Source organism: Penicillium psychrosexuale (genome assembly GCF_028828465.1).
Source record: "Penicillium psychrosexuale strain IBT 29551 chromosome Unknown utg000003l, whole genome shotgun sequence".
Classification (NCBI taxonomy): domain Eukaryota; kingdom Fungi; phylum Ascomycota; class Eurotiomycetes; order Eurotiales; family Aspergillaceae; genus Penicillium; species Penicillium psychrosexuale.
In genome coordinates this window covers 1,840,110-1,852,028 of record NW_026643188.1, presented here as the reverse complement: position 1 = coordinate 1,852,028, position 11,919 = coordinate 1,840,110, and the positions used below count along the sequence as shown (strand labels likewise).

Sequence of the window (11,919 nt, the reverse complement as noted above, 5' to 3'; positions counted from 1 at the left end):
TAGAGTATTGAGGGAGGAATGGCGAATGGCCAGAATGTGACATGAACCGTAGCAGGATATTTGAAATTGAACGCGACTTTGGCTTTGTGACTCGTAGGCTACATGCATCCAGTGCTTAAAAGCTAAATGCCGAGGGATCATTAGGGAGATTGGACAAGGCCTAGAACAAAGTTAAACAAGATGTGTATAGGCGAGTGATATTCCGTACTCGTATCGTCAAGAACAGCATAATACATACCCATGAGTCAAGTTGAGCCCACCAGATCGATCCCTCGAGGCTCTCAAGGAAGCCTGCATCATCATCCGGATTCGTCCCCAAATCGGGTGGTTGCATCATGAAATCAACCCCCTGAGTGTCAAAGAGTACCGATTTTACATCCGTAGTCTGTGACCCCTCTCCCGAAACATAGAGAGTAACATTTGCACCAGAAGAATGAGCCTGAGTTTGAACCGAGAGCCCATTAGATATCTGCCGATGAACCTCCTGTCTCAACTCCTCCAGAATAATCCCGTAGCGACGGCTCGGACAGTTCTTGCGCGTGGCCTCGGCAAGATGTTGCTGACAAGATTCAGCGAGAGAAAAGAGCTGGCGCAATTCATCTGGGTCACGGGGACTTCCGACCGAAGAGACAGAGGCTGAGCTAGATCCGCCCAATGACTTACGGTGCTGTTGGATGGTATGGATGTAAACGACCAGAACAGCACAGAAACACACGTAGTGCGTGAACCAGAAGGACTGGATCAGCACACCCTTGTGTGCGAGACCATCGACTATTGTCATGATATCCTCCGCAGCCTGGATGCATTTCTGGACGTGCGAGCTGACCATCGGGTGCGGGACTTTCGGTCTGCGGCTGAGGTCTGTGAAATCGTTTAAGAGAAATGAGCGGGTGACGTGGATCATGGCGTGCGAGTAGGCGAGTTGGAGGACTTGGCTTTGGCGGCAGAGGGGTGGAATTAAACTGGTTGGGTGGACACTGTTGAATAATGGTGGGACTGTTTCTTTCCATTTTTCGAGTTCTGAGGTTAGGCGGATTGCGGTCTCGAGTGGAGAGTCGCGAGAGAGGGTGTTTATGCTGTATAGTTGGCGAGATATGTCGCCCAGAATACGACCAAGTCTATGTTCGATGTTAGTGCTCAGGTATACGTACAGGCTAGGTGAGGGACTCACCGGTAATGAAGAACAGAGGCAATCATCATGCTGTCCGTAGATCCTGTTCTTCGCGTTGGGTCTTCTTCCAGTAAGTCTATGTCGTTCGTCTCGTTCGGTAGTTCTTGGTCGATGTCCTCATCGTGGAGCAGTCGAGGTCTTCCGAACATAATGCTTAAATATTTATCTAGAGTGTATACACTCCAGAAGATGCGCTTGCGAAGCTCCAATTCTAGATACGAGCACCCGTTATTCGAGACTTTGGCTGGCCCCCTCCTGTGTAATCCGAGTGCAGTCACAATCTGCATTGTCGTTCCGAATGAGTACCAGCATTCGTTAGCCCGTGACGACGACAGCAGGTATAGGCATTGGCCTAGCCGGGCCTGGATGGTTTCCAGTCGCGGCGGCCCTGACTCGAGAGAAGACATATATTTCGATGCTGCGTACCAGCGCTCACTGCAATTTCTCAGCTGGGCTCCTTTTCTGATATCGAGAGATTACTAACCTTTCTAATCTTTCACCCGGCCCCCCAGGCATTCCCCCGGGCCTCATTTCCATGTACAAAGTACTCACAGCAATGATCATCAGAACGATAGCAGTCCGAGCAACCATATTTCCCACCGGGAGATTCGAGAGGCCGATATCGTTTTGATAAACCTGTCTAGTCCACTCTTCTACATTGCCCCTATGCACGAATCGATAAGTCACCATAGAGTAATCGAAGTATATTCCCACCAACTCCAGGGCCTTTTCCAGAGTCGGGAGGGTAAAGTCCGCGTCCTGGGGGTTGGAGTAGGGCTTATCACCAAACATAAAGACAGCTGTATTCCGCGAGGACTCAATTTGGAGTTTATCTGCATAGTTCGCGGTTTCATCTTGATGCAGACGACTCCATACACGATTGATAAACGACACACCGGATGAAGGACCGAGGTAATTACCCTCAAAATCCGTTGAACCTGGTTCTGGTGAATGCCGCGATGAGATCACATGCTGGTGCTGGTGCAGGCGCTGGCTTTGGCTTTGGTTTTGGCTTTGGTTTGAAAGTAGATTGCTGGTCACAGTCGAGTCCCGGCCACCGCCCTGTAGATTGAAGCTGGATATGCGCCCATCCACAGCTTCAAATGCCGGATTTTTAGTGGGAGTCGAAACTGGACCCGGTGACATAGGAAGAGGGTCTGGTGGTAGTCCTCGAGAGTATGCGGCGTTGTATTTGCATTGCAGTGACAGTCGTGTACATCTTGTGCACGGTAGAGTACCAGTACATCGGGTTTTCTTTACTTTGCACCAGTCACAGGCTCTGGTGATTTTCTGTCGCTGTGCAACACCATCCTTTAATGTGTCAGATGCTTTCCTCTTAGATGCGGGCAATGTTGTTGAAGTTGTTTCATTGGGTTTGACTGCGGGCCGAGGAGATTCGTGCAAGGCAACGCTAGTGGTTTCCATATCGAGATCGGCACAGGCCGAGCCAGGGAATTAAGTCCCGGGGAGTGTCGAATGGAGATGACTTCGAGGTAGTGAGAAAGGAGAAATATCCAGAGAGGGGGAAATTGGGAGTTTGGGAAAAGCACAGGATCTCGGCAAGTCTCCGGTCGGCGCGGGGATGCCTCCACCTCCCCGGATTTTTACTAGGTACTTGAGGCATTTGAAGTATAGATGTGGATATGGGTTAATCTACATAAGGTACGGTTATTAAGAAAGATTAAGGAAGATCATATCCGATCGGGCTTTCAGACAAGGGGCTGTTCACTGTGAAAACCGTATAGATATCGTCCAACGAAAAGGCTGCTTTGCTCCCTGTAGCTAAGTTAAAAGGATATTTTTATATGAGCCCTTGGTAAGCACTTTTACCGTAGGGTTTGTGTACCATGTTCGCTGGTTGGAGAAGACTGGCATCATGTCCATGGGATTGATAGGAGTCGACAGAAGTCAACAATATAATAGTGTGATCAGCTGCCCATATCACCCATGGACCCCCCAAGTTTGATTACGGGAATCCAATGTCATCTTGGAATGCAATTTGCTAACATGAAGAGCGCAGCCTCGATCTGCGCGAGAGGACAAGTGCGCAAACCCGAAGGGAAATGGGTATATAGTATGATTTCAGTCACCAAGATGAACTTGGGTCATATCTCTGAAAGAAATGCGGATAAGCCCTAGGCCAGGAAAGATATTCATTGCAGTATAGTTGCTGTTAGAAGAATATCCGCCAGGGGCTCAATATAAAAAGGAAAATCCCACTTGCTCCGAACCCCATAACACCCCGACGTGTAACTCCAACAACAAAGTCTGAACGTGACAAGCTAGAACTGGGTATCTCTGGGTATATTCACTTCTGTCAAAAGACCCTCCGCAATCTTGCAAGCTTCTAAAGCCCCTGATTCTGGGATGCGCAAAGAATATTTGCAACAAAAAGAAAAATGTAATGCTAGGGCTCGGGTGAGAGAACAGGAACTGTCTGGTTTTTTTTTTTTTGCGAGATCTCAATCTGTCTCGAGATATGGCAACCATAGAGATGGAGCTGGTCACACAGCCTGAATTATGAATGTGACAGTTTTTTGAATGACCTGCTCCATCTCAAACCCGACACGAACAACAGCTATGAGTGAAACGCTATGAAACAACCAGGTTCGTTTGGTCGTTTGAGGATTTGGGATCGAGAAGATTTGGCGTAAAGGATTCGGGGAGGAGGCGGCGGTAACTCTGGCGCAGGAGAAGATTAGGGTAATTCAGCGTGGCGGGTTGAAGTAATTGCCCATGTGATTGTTGGTAAAGTTCAGGTTCACGTCCGAGTCGCGCATGCCTGAATTCCGGGAATCGGATTGGTTATCGTCATCCAACAGACGGGTGAGGATATCTCGGATCTCTCCAGGGGTTGCTCCCGATCGTATGGTATTGACGATTAATTGTACCGACGGACCGTCACTATCGCGGATGAGCCCGATGAGATCGTCCACGAATGACCGGAAATGGTCCAATTGATCCTGAATTCGCTTGGCGGAGGCCTTGCGGCGCCTGTCGGCGGCTTCATCGAAGACACATTCGCGGGCGTGGGTTGAGCATTCGGTGCAATTGGGAGGACCGGTACACTAACAAAAATAGCAACAAGAACATGTCAGATTGATTTAGAGTACTGATTAGGTGCGAGCAAGGGGAGAGATAGGGAAAATAGGAAGCGCAGTGAGATGTGTACCCTAGTTCGGCGCTTCTGGCACTCTGTACAAGCCGTCGAGGCTCGTCTCATGCGTTTCTCTTCTGGTGCACCCCCGCCAGAAGGACTCCCTCCCTCTCCGCCGTCCCCTCCGGATCCACCGAGTAGCCTGGTGCGAGGCGCAAGAGGCCTATAGCCTCGGAGTGTCTGTTCATTCATCAAGTCTGCCCGCAAAACAAAAGCAAAGGGAGAAATAGCAAATCAAAAGCCCAACTCTCTGTCTTCCAACCACTCATTTCAAAGCATGATAATCGAGCAAATCACGTGGGGAAAACGGACAGATCATAGAGAGAGTTATAGAATAGAGAAAGAGAGGAGGGGCCCTGGGGCCGCGCTAGACCTATGCAGTTGAATTCTGCACTGTGCGGTGCCTAGATGAGAGCGAAGTGGGGGAAATGGGAGATACTAAGAAGGGAAAAATGGGAAATAATAGGAAATTCGGAAAATAACAGGTAAATAACAGGTAAACAGGTCCAGAAATGCGAAAAATTAGAAAAAAATCATAAAAAAAAAACAGGGAAAAGGGAGAGATTCGACGGTGGCGGATGTGGGCCTCCAGACAATAAGCAAGTGATGGGAGCTGGAGAGCCTCCAAGGAAGAAAATACTGGTTGATCGAAGGATATCAAAGGTCAAGAGTCAAATACAAAGTATACCAACAGCTCAGTACCGTTTCTACTCGCTGTCAATGGTCGAATGGAGCCAGTTACCGGAGTTATTAGCCAGGTACGAAGTACGAAACAGCATACGAATGAGTCCGTATATCGTGTCTATACAACATAGACATTATACAATGCAGCCTTGTACCCTTTCTGACAATATCTTTTACGTTTAGTTCCTTCGTATGCTTATATCCGACTGCTCCTATCCATAACCCTAATTTCTCGACCCCGGAGTTATTTTCCGGGGTAAATGATAGGCTCAACCAAACCGACTCCCAATATGAAATCATGACCCTATCACCCAGGTGAGTTTCTAGTAACAACGTTATTATTAACCTGACATCCGCTCGGTTCCTCTACACGTCTTTTCCCAGGTTCCCCTTTCTATGTCGATTGGAAAAAGCGGGTCTATGCCATTCAGTCGATCCCTGACCTTCTCGGTTTACTTTGTCGATCGGAAGATCTAGAGTCTGATGCTGGTTTTTTTTAACTAGCAATTGTCTTTCTCTCACTAATCTAATTATGCTCATGTGCAGTGTCATGCGCAAGGCTCCGAGAAATGCTCCAGTCTCCTCTGCACGCCGATCTAGTGTGTATATCCATACGGGGGGATACAGATACTAACTCTCTTGAAACATTACCATTCGACGAGAAAGTCCACCTAACACGGGCCCACGTACGTTAGTTATGCAGTAGACGATGTGTAAACCCCACCAAGCGAAACGTTGTCAACCCCTCCACCACGGGTGTTTTGCCACATGTGAACCAAAGACAAACGAGTTGCTGAACCAGTGATCTTTTACTCTGGAAAGTCACTTGATTTCTAGCTTTCTGTCCTCCTTGTTATCCCATTCCGGAATTACCTCGCCCTAGGTAGACGATCAATCAACGAGAACGGAACATCTTTCGGATCACCCTCGGTACTAAGTAGCTCGATATTGGACCCTCGGCTGACGAAACGAATAACACTATATATATGTGGGGTATTCACGACGGGGCTCTGTGCTCTGATCTCTGGGCTCTGGACTCTGGGAGGCTCCTACGGCACTTGTGTATTAGCAGATTCTAGATGTATCCCTTGCTTATCCCATTCATATGGCTCAAATTTGTCCCATATATAGAGTATATGCACTGTAAATCGTACCCTGCCGATTGCATACGGTATATATATCCATGGATCTTAAAAACCTGTGGATATATCAAAATGAAATGGGACAAGGCAAGTCCAATACGAACCATGCATAGCCTTCTGGTATAAATTTGACAGGTCCACAATCTAGTCTGGGACCAACGAGTCCCATGGTTCATCATGGGGAGGGGCGATTTCGATATCATCATCTTGTTCCTGACTATGCAGACTTCACATCAATTTTCACTATCTACGACCTGGTCTTTGAACTTTAACATCTTTGTTCTTTTTTTTTGAGTTTTTTTTTTGAGCAAAACAGGTAAAAGACAAAATGAAACCAAAATCCGTCACCCGTTCCCTTCACATCCGATAATTCCCCGGGGAGAATACTTCCGTACCAGACATGATTCGTTTGCTTTTACCGAAGAAAAACCTTGAAAGCTTCTAAGAAGAAGGCATTCGCAACTCTTGCTTTTGCCAAATTCAACCATGGCTCACATACTGAGTGAAGAGTCTGCGTCGGCAAGCCAAACCATCGCAATCCTTATCCCTAGCCATCCAATCTCGCATATACTCGGGGGGTTTACTCAATATAACTTAAGCGAGGTGAACACCGGAACTACTCCGTCTGCTAGCCGCATATTTGCAATATCTGAAATCTTACCCCATATCAATACATAGTTACATACTATTCTCCATCCTCTATTTAGTTACCAATATCTCCACTATCCGAGCCCTGTGCTTATACGCACAGTTCTTATGTCCGTTCATCCATCTTGCCACAACGCTACGTGGCCCCTCCTATCCAGTACAAGTCCAAACCATTCGAATATGCTATATGTAATCCTGCTTACTCCATAGGGGCTACCTACGGCCATATAAAGAATAAAGCCTCCCGAGCTTCCCGAGTTGCCCTACTTACTATAGTTACTGTATCTCGGTTTTAAAGGAGAGCGGGGCCCGAAGATGAAATCGCAATTTCGTGAAAAAGGAAAAAAAAAGGAAAATTCAAGACAACGGAGCACGGTGTCCTCCGTACGGATAATGCCCGTATCCACCTCATTACCCCCTTCTTGATAGGATGCTTCCCTTGGATGACCCTCAAGAAGCGGTCAATCCTGGGATTATTCGCCACAAGAGTCCTCTTATTTAGGGCTATATCCTCTTCCAGACGGTAGTATGTACACCAGGCACACAAAAGGCATCCCTCGTCTCGCTAGAACCCTTTTCTCCCGAGCAAACATGAGAGCTGGTTGGCTGGGCGGGCAGGAAGGAACTCCTTTTACCACAGGATTTGATACTCCCGATGCACGTATCACTAGCTCCTCTCTTCCTGATTACCTGGTGTTTGCTGCAATGCAATAGCTATTTGCCAAGCGATGTTTGAAGCGAGTATCAGCCACCTGCAGATGAATCCTTTGAACTCCTGCGGTAGTAGCCACTAGTAAGCGAAGCAGCTAATATATCAACTTCCCTAGATTGGTTTCCCTGGTGCTATTCCAATTCCGGCACTTTCGATATACGCGACTCGCGCGGGTCACACGATACTCCGTAGAACGAACTTACCAGGGCCTGTTCTGTTCTGTTCACTTGGCTTGTTAACTGATCGACATTGTACATGAACACTATCCGGTCCTTCCAAGGTTGCCAACCTCAACCCCTGCAGGTTACCGGCCTAACGGAAACTCTAGATGTCAATCTTGTACCCCTCCATTCTAGCTATGAACATGTCTAAAAAATCCCCAGATTCAGAGGGTAGTGTTACAAGTAAACTCGGATTAAGAGTAAGCTATGAATTACTCTCTATTAACCATAAAAATAGTAGAAGACCGCGCTAATTTAAGTAATTTTATGCACGAACACGGAAAAGAAACCCACGTCCGCCTATAGATCAATTTATCTTTAAGATTGACACTAAGCAAGAGTTTCCGTTAGGCCGTGGTGCCCGTCGACCCCCCGCATGGGGGGTATAGCAATATAATGTGGGTCTTATTGTTCACGGTTGGGCTGGAACAGCTGATACATAGGTCCTTTAATGATACGGAGTACTATACTCATTGACAGGAATATCTACTCTGTAGGTTTCCCTAAATTACGCCCTTGGGTTCCATCGGTGTGATAGCAGTCAGGTTGTGATGCTGATATGCAATGGATGGTTCGGTTTGACGCTAACACTGCCAAATCCGTGGGAATTGCAGCTGTTGTTTTAATATCATGCAATAGCACTAGTACGAAAACTGTCTCTGAGAAAATTAAAGTTCTGATTGGAATTGATAATGAAATTCGTATGGACAGGAAAAGAATATGTTCTGATAAAGCAGGTGAAGGAAGTTGGTAATCAAGACAAGAAAACCCGGGAAACAAAAGCCATATCTCATATGAGAAAAGAAAAAAAGGGTGGGATATCAAAAAGAATAGCACAGTGGAGCTAGGTGTCCAAATCATCCTCTAGACATCAGGACGAGAATCAATAGATCGGACGGCTCTCGTCCCAGCGGCGAGACTCTCTCGGGCTAGAAATAGGCTCGGGCTGGCTTTCACTCGCAGGCGTCTGAGGGCTTGTCGCAATATTACCAGATGGAGAAGGGATGGAGAATCGTGCACTCTCACGGCGGCCAATGTGTTCTGGCTCGCCGACAGCGTTGATCCCACCGATCCACTCCCAGACCCGAGAAACATCACCGCTACGTCCTTCTCGCACAGAAGCGCGGACGTTGGCGTTGCCTTCGACAAAGCTGCGGACCCGTCGCCAGAGCTCCTCGCGACGCTTGCCCTGGAGTTCAAAGCGGAGAACGTCATCGCGGAGCTGCCCGATGGCAATATGAGGTTCTTTGGCATCACCGCGGGCGTATAGTGCAGCCTGTGTGGATAGTCGATCGAGGGTTGTAGCTACCAATTCGGGCACGCGAGCAATGTCAGACCGACGTGCGAGGACACGCGCACGAGCGTACACAAGAAGACCGATGGTCATGATTAAAAGTGAAATAGGGAGTCGATACGCGAGGAGAGTGAGTCGGAAGTAGCGGCGGACGGCGCATGCGAGTGGGAGCCGTGCAATGGAGGTAGAGGAGAGGATGAGGATGGCGGAATTTCTGTGATTGCGAACGTGCCTCTGTCAGTTCCGGTACACAAGGTCAGACCAGATCTTTATAAGAAATGCGGCTGGATGTCGAAATCCGAGCCTCGAGCATAGCCAAGGAGACACGAGAATCCCTCCTAGGGCGAAGGAAACTTACTGCTTGGTCTTGCTAATAACTTCATCTTTTTCGAGGATCTCCCCAATGGCGCCCTTCCACAGCTCATCGAATTCCGTATCACTCATGCCCTTGCGGCGTTTCTTAGCCACCTCTTCCCTCAACTCTGGCTCGCTGATGTCTGGAGATCTGGCGCCCTTGCCGTCTTCCTTTAGCTGACCGCATTCCCACTTTGCCCGGCGCTCACGAAGCTCCTCAACAGCTTTATCAGCAACGGCCTTCACGCGGCGTTCCTTTTCACTATCAGGTTCACATGTTGGCGGCAACGGCACTAGGCCTCCGAGGGCGAGAGGATGCGGCTTCAAAAGGAAATCGTTTTCGCAGCGGACTACAAAGTCTGGGTAGCAGAAGGCGTGGCTTGGGCACGGCTCGCACCGGGGCTCCAGCACATTCGCCCACTCAGGAACTTTAGTCTCTGCCAAAGACCAGGTGGGCTTTCCTAGGCCGCAATATCCAATCTCGAGCTTTTCTTTGCGCCACCAGGTACCAAAACTACCGACCAGTGACAGGATGACCACCCAAGGTGCCAAGCGGCTGAGAGTGCTTTGCTTTTGGGGCCGTCGTCTAGCCTGAATCTGTGGCGAGTACTGGTCATCCTCCATAGACATAGCGAGCTGTTCCTCAGGTGTGAATTCTTCACCCGCGCCAATTTCGCTCCCTTCATCATCCTCGGATTCATCCGATTCCTCCTCAGGTTCCTCCTGTGGAGGCATCAGCCGGGAGGCGAAATCAAACGAATCCCGCTTCGGTGGCTGGAAACCATCGTCTTGCTGAACGCTGGACGGGGTTGCTGATTTCCGCGACCTGAGTCCGCGGCCCCGAGCTGGGCTGTCGGTGGATAAGCGCGAAACGCTCTTCCGCTTGCCATCATAACTCATCCTTGCGCTTTTGGGGGCCTCAGGGCTTCCACTTTGGAAGGGATTATCATCCGTAAACATGCTCTCATTGCGTGGTTCTGACTTAATACGAGGAGTGTGTTCATCCACTTCTGTCGAAGGTAGGATCTCGCTCCGTCCGATTTTTCTAGCTGTAGACTTGCGAGGCGTAGGACGGGTAGCAGCGATTGGAGTCGCGAGTGTGTCGTCGCCGGTTTCCGTGTCAGATGTGCGAGCGTGTTTACCCACCGAGCGAGCGACGCTCGTGCGTTTTGTGTTCCTTATAGGTGTGGCAGGTTCCAGACCATCATCTGTATCTACCGTTGAGTGACGGGTGCTGCGTCGCGATGTACCTCGCATGCTTCTGCTTGTGGATCCGACTGTTGAGGGTGTGGGTGGAGGAGGCATCGACTCTCTGTCGTTCACATCGCTAGCCACCGATGTAGACCGACTGCCCATGTCGGTAATACCTGCACTGGTCCGTCGAACCCTGTCGCGGTCGCGCAAGAGCTTTCTGGCTTGCGGAAGAACTTCATCTTCGAGGATGCCGATCAGTTGAGCCTTCTTTGCAGAGGCAGGGTAGGGAACATCGTGGTTGACAAGGATCGAGCGGAGACGAGGGACGGTGAGAGAGTTCAGATCGAAATCCGGATGGAGATATTCCAGTTCATCCGCCATTTTGTGTGGCGTGCAATGTGCGACGTTGCGGCCTGATTAGAACACGCCGACCGAGATGGCGTAGGGACTTAAGATGGATACCGAACTTGCAGCACGGTGCGTAGCTAGGCGAGATTGCAATATGCAAGTGAGCTTCTAGCGATCGCTCCCTTTTTTGAATTTTAACTGGGGTAGGAGAAGTGTTGTTTTTGTGTTGGGCCGTTAATTACGCCAGATCATTCGTTCAGTTCGTAGCCAGGGCAACAGGCGGGGCAGGAAAAGCCGAGCTTGAGGCTAACGACTTGGACGATGTAAATGTAGGTAGTTAAGAAGCTCAAGAAACATATGTCACTCCTTTTTTTTTGCTTGCAGTCGGTTTACCAGACGAAGGAGTGAGCAGACCAAGAAATAAAGAAAACAATGTCGATGACGCACGCATAAACAGTGGCACGTGACCTTTCAAAAATGACGTTGGCGCCTCAGGCCAGCAGCTGTGGTCATGGCATTTGATATCAAAGAATCCAATGTATGTCAGTAGGGCTTCGGGCGCTATTATAAAATATGCATGTACTAAGCTACAAAGCAAGGAAATACAATACAAGACTGAGCTCGAATCCAGTCAAAGTCGGTCTATATTTGCTGGATTCATTGCGATGGTAATAATATATCGCGAAGTCCTTGCGATAAAGTCAATACATATACGTCGAACCGGACAGGTGTCCATGGGTAGAAAATTTCAGACATAGTCCCTAGTTATACATAGAAAACTCCATAGACATCAAAAAAGACATTTAGAAAAGACATCAAAAAACGTCGGTATGTTCTCATAACATCCCTTATATTACAGTTAGCCAAATGAAACGGATTTGGAGTCCGGTATCGTCAAGGGCAGATGCTGCATGAGTAGCCGACTACTTTTATCAAGATCAAACAAAATGATATGAAAAAAGCCCATGAAAATATCATACAGACTGTAATATAT

The 11,919-nt window shown here is 48.5% G+C and overlaps 3 protein-coding genes across 3 annotated transcripts; all 3 read right to left on the bottom strand.

The window, feature by feature from the left end:
• Positions 1–115: 115 nt before the first annotated feature.
• N7518_004627 (Zn(II)2Cys6 transcription factor) lies at positions 116–2,596 on the bottom strand (the record flags this gene model as incomplete). Its single annotated transcript, XM_057185554.1, has 4 exons — positions 116–160; positions 239–1,118; positions 1,172–1,606; positions 1,656–2,596. The coding sequence occupies 4 exons, from the start codon at positions 2,594–2,596 to the stop codon at positions 116–118; spliced, it is 2,301 nt and encodes a 766-aa protein (XP_057042324.1).
• Positions 2,597–3,879: 1,283 nt separating this feature from the next.
• On the bottom strand, positions 3,880–4,520 carry N7518_004626 (Zn(II)2Cys6 transcription factor domain-containing protein; the record flags this gene model as incomplete). The annotated part of the gene is made up of 2 exons (XM_057185553.1): positions 3,880–4,239; positions 4,344–4,520. The coding sequence occupies 2 exons, from the start codon at positions 4,518–4,520 to the stop codon at positions 3,880–3,882; spliced, it is 537 nt and encodes a 178-aa protein (XP_057042323.1).
• A 4,098-nt stretch (positions 4,521–8,618) lies between these two features.
• On the bottom strand, positions 8,619–10,958 carry N7518_004625 (putative sister chromatid separation protein (Src1); the record flags this gene model as incomplete). The annotated part of the gene is made up of 2 exons (XM_057185552.1): positions 8,619–9,243; positions 9,388–10,958. The coding sequence occupies 2 exons, from the start codon at positions 10,956–10,958 to the stop codon at positions 8,619–8,621; spliced, it is 2,196 nt and encodes a 731-aa protein (XP_057042322.1).
• Between the last annotated feature and the right edge of the window lie 961 nt (positions 10,959–11,919).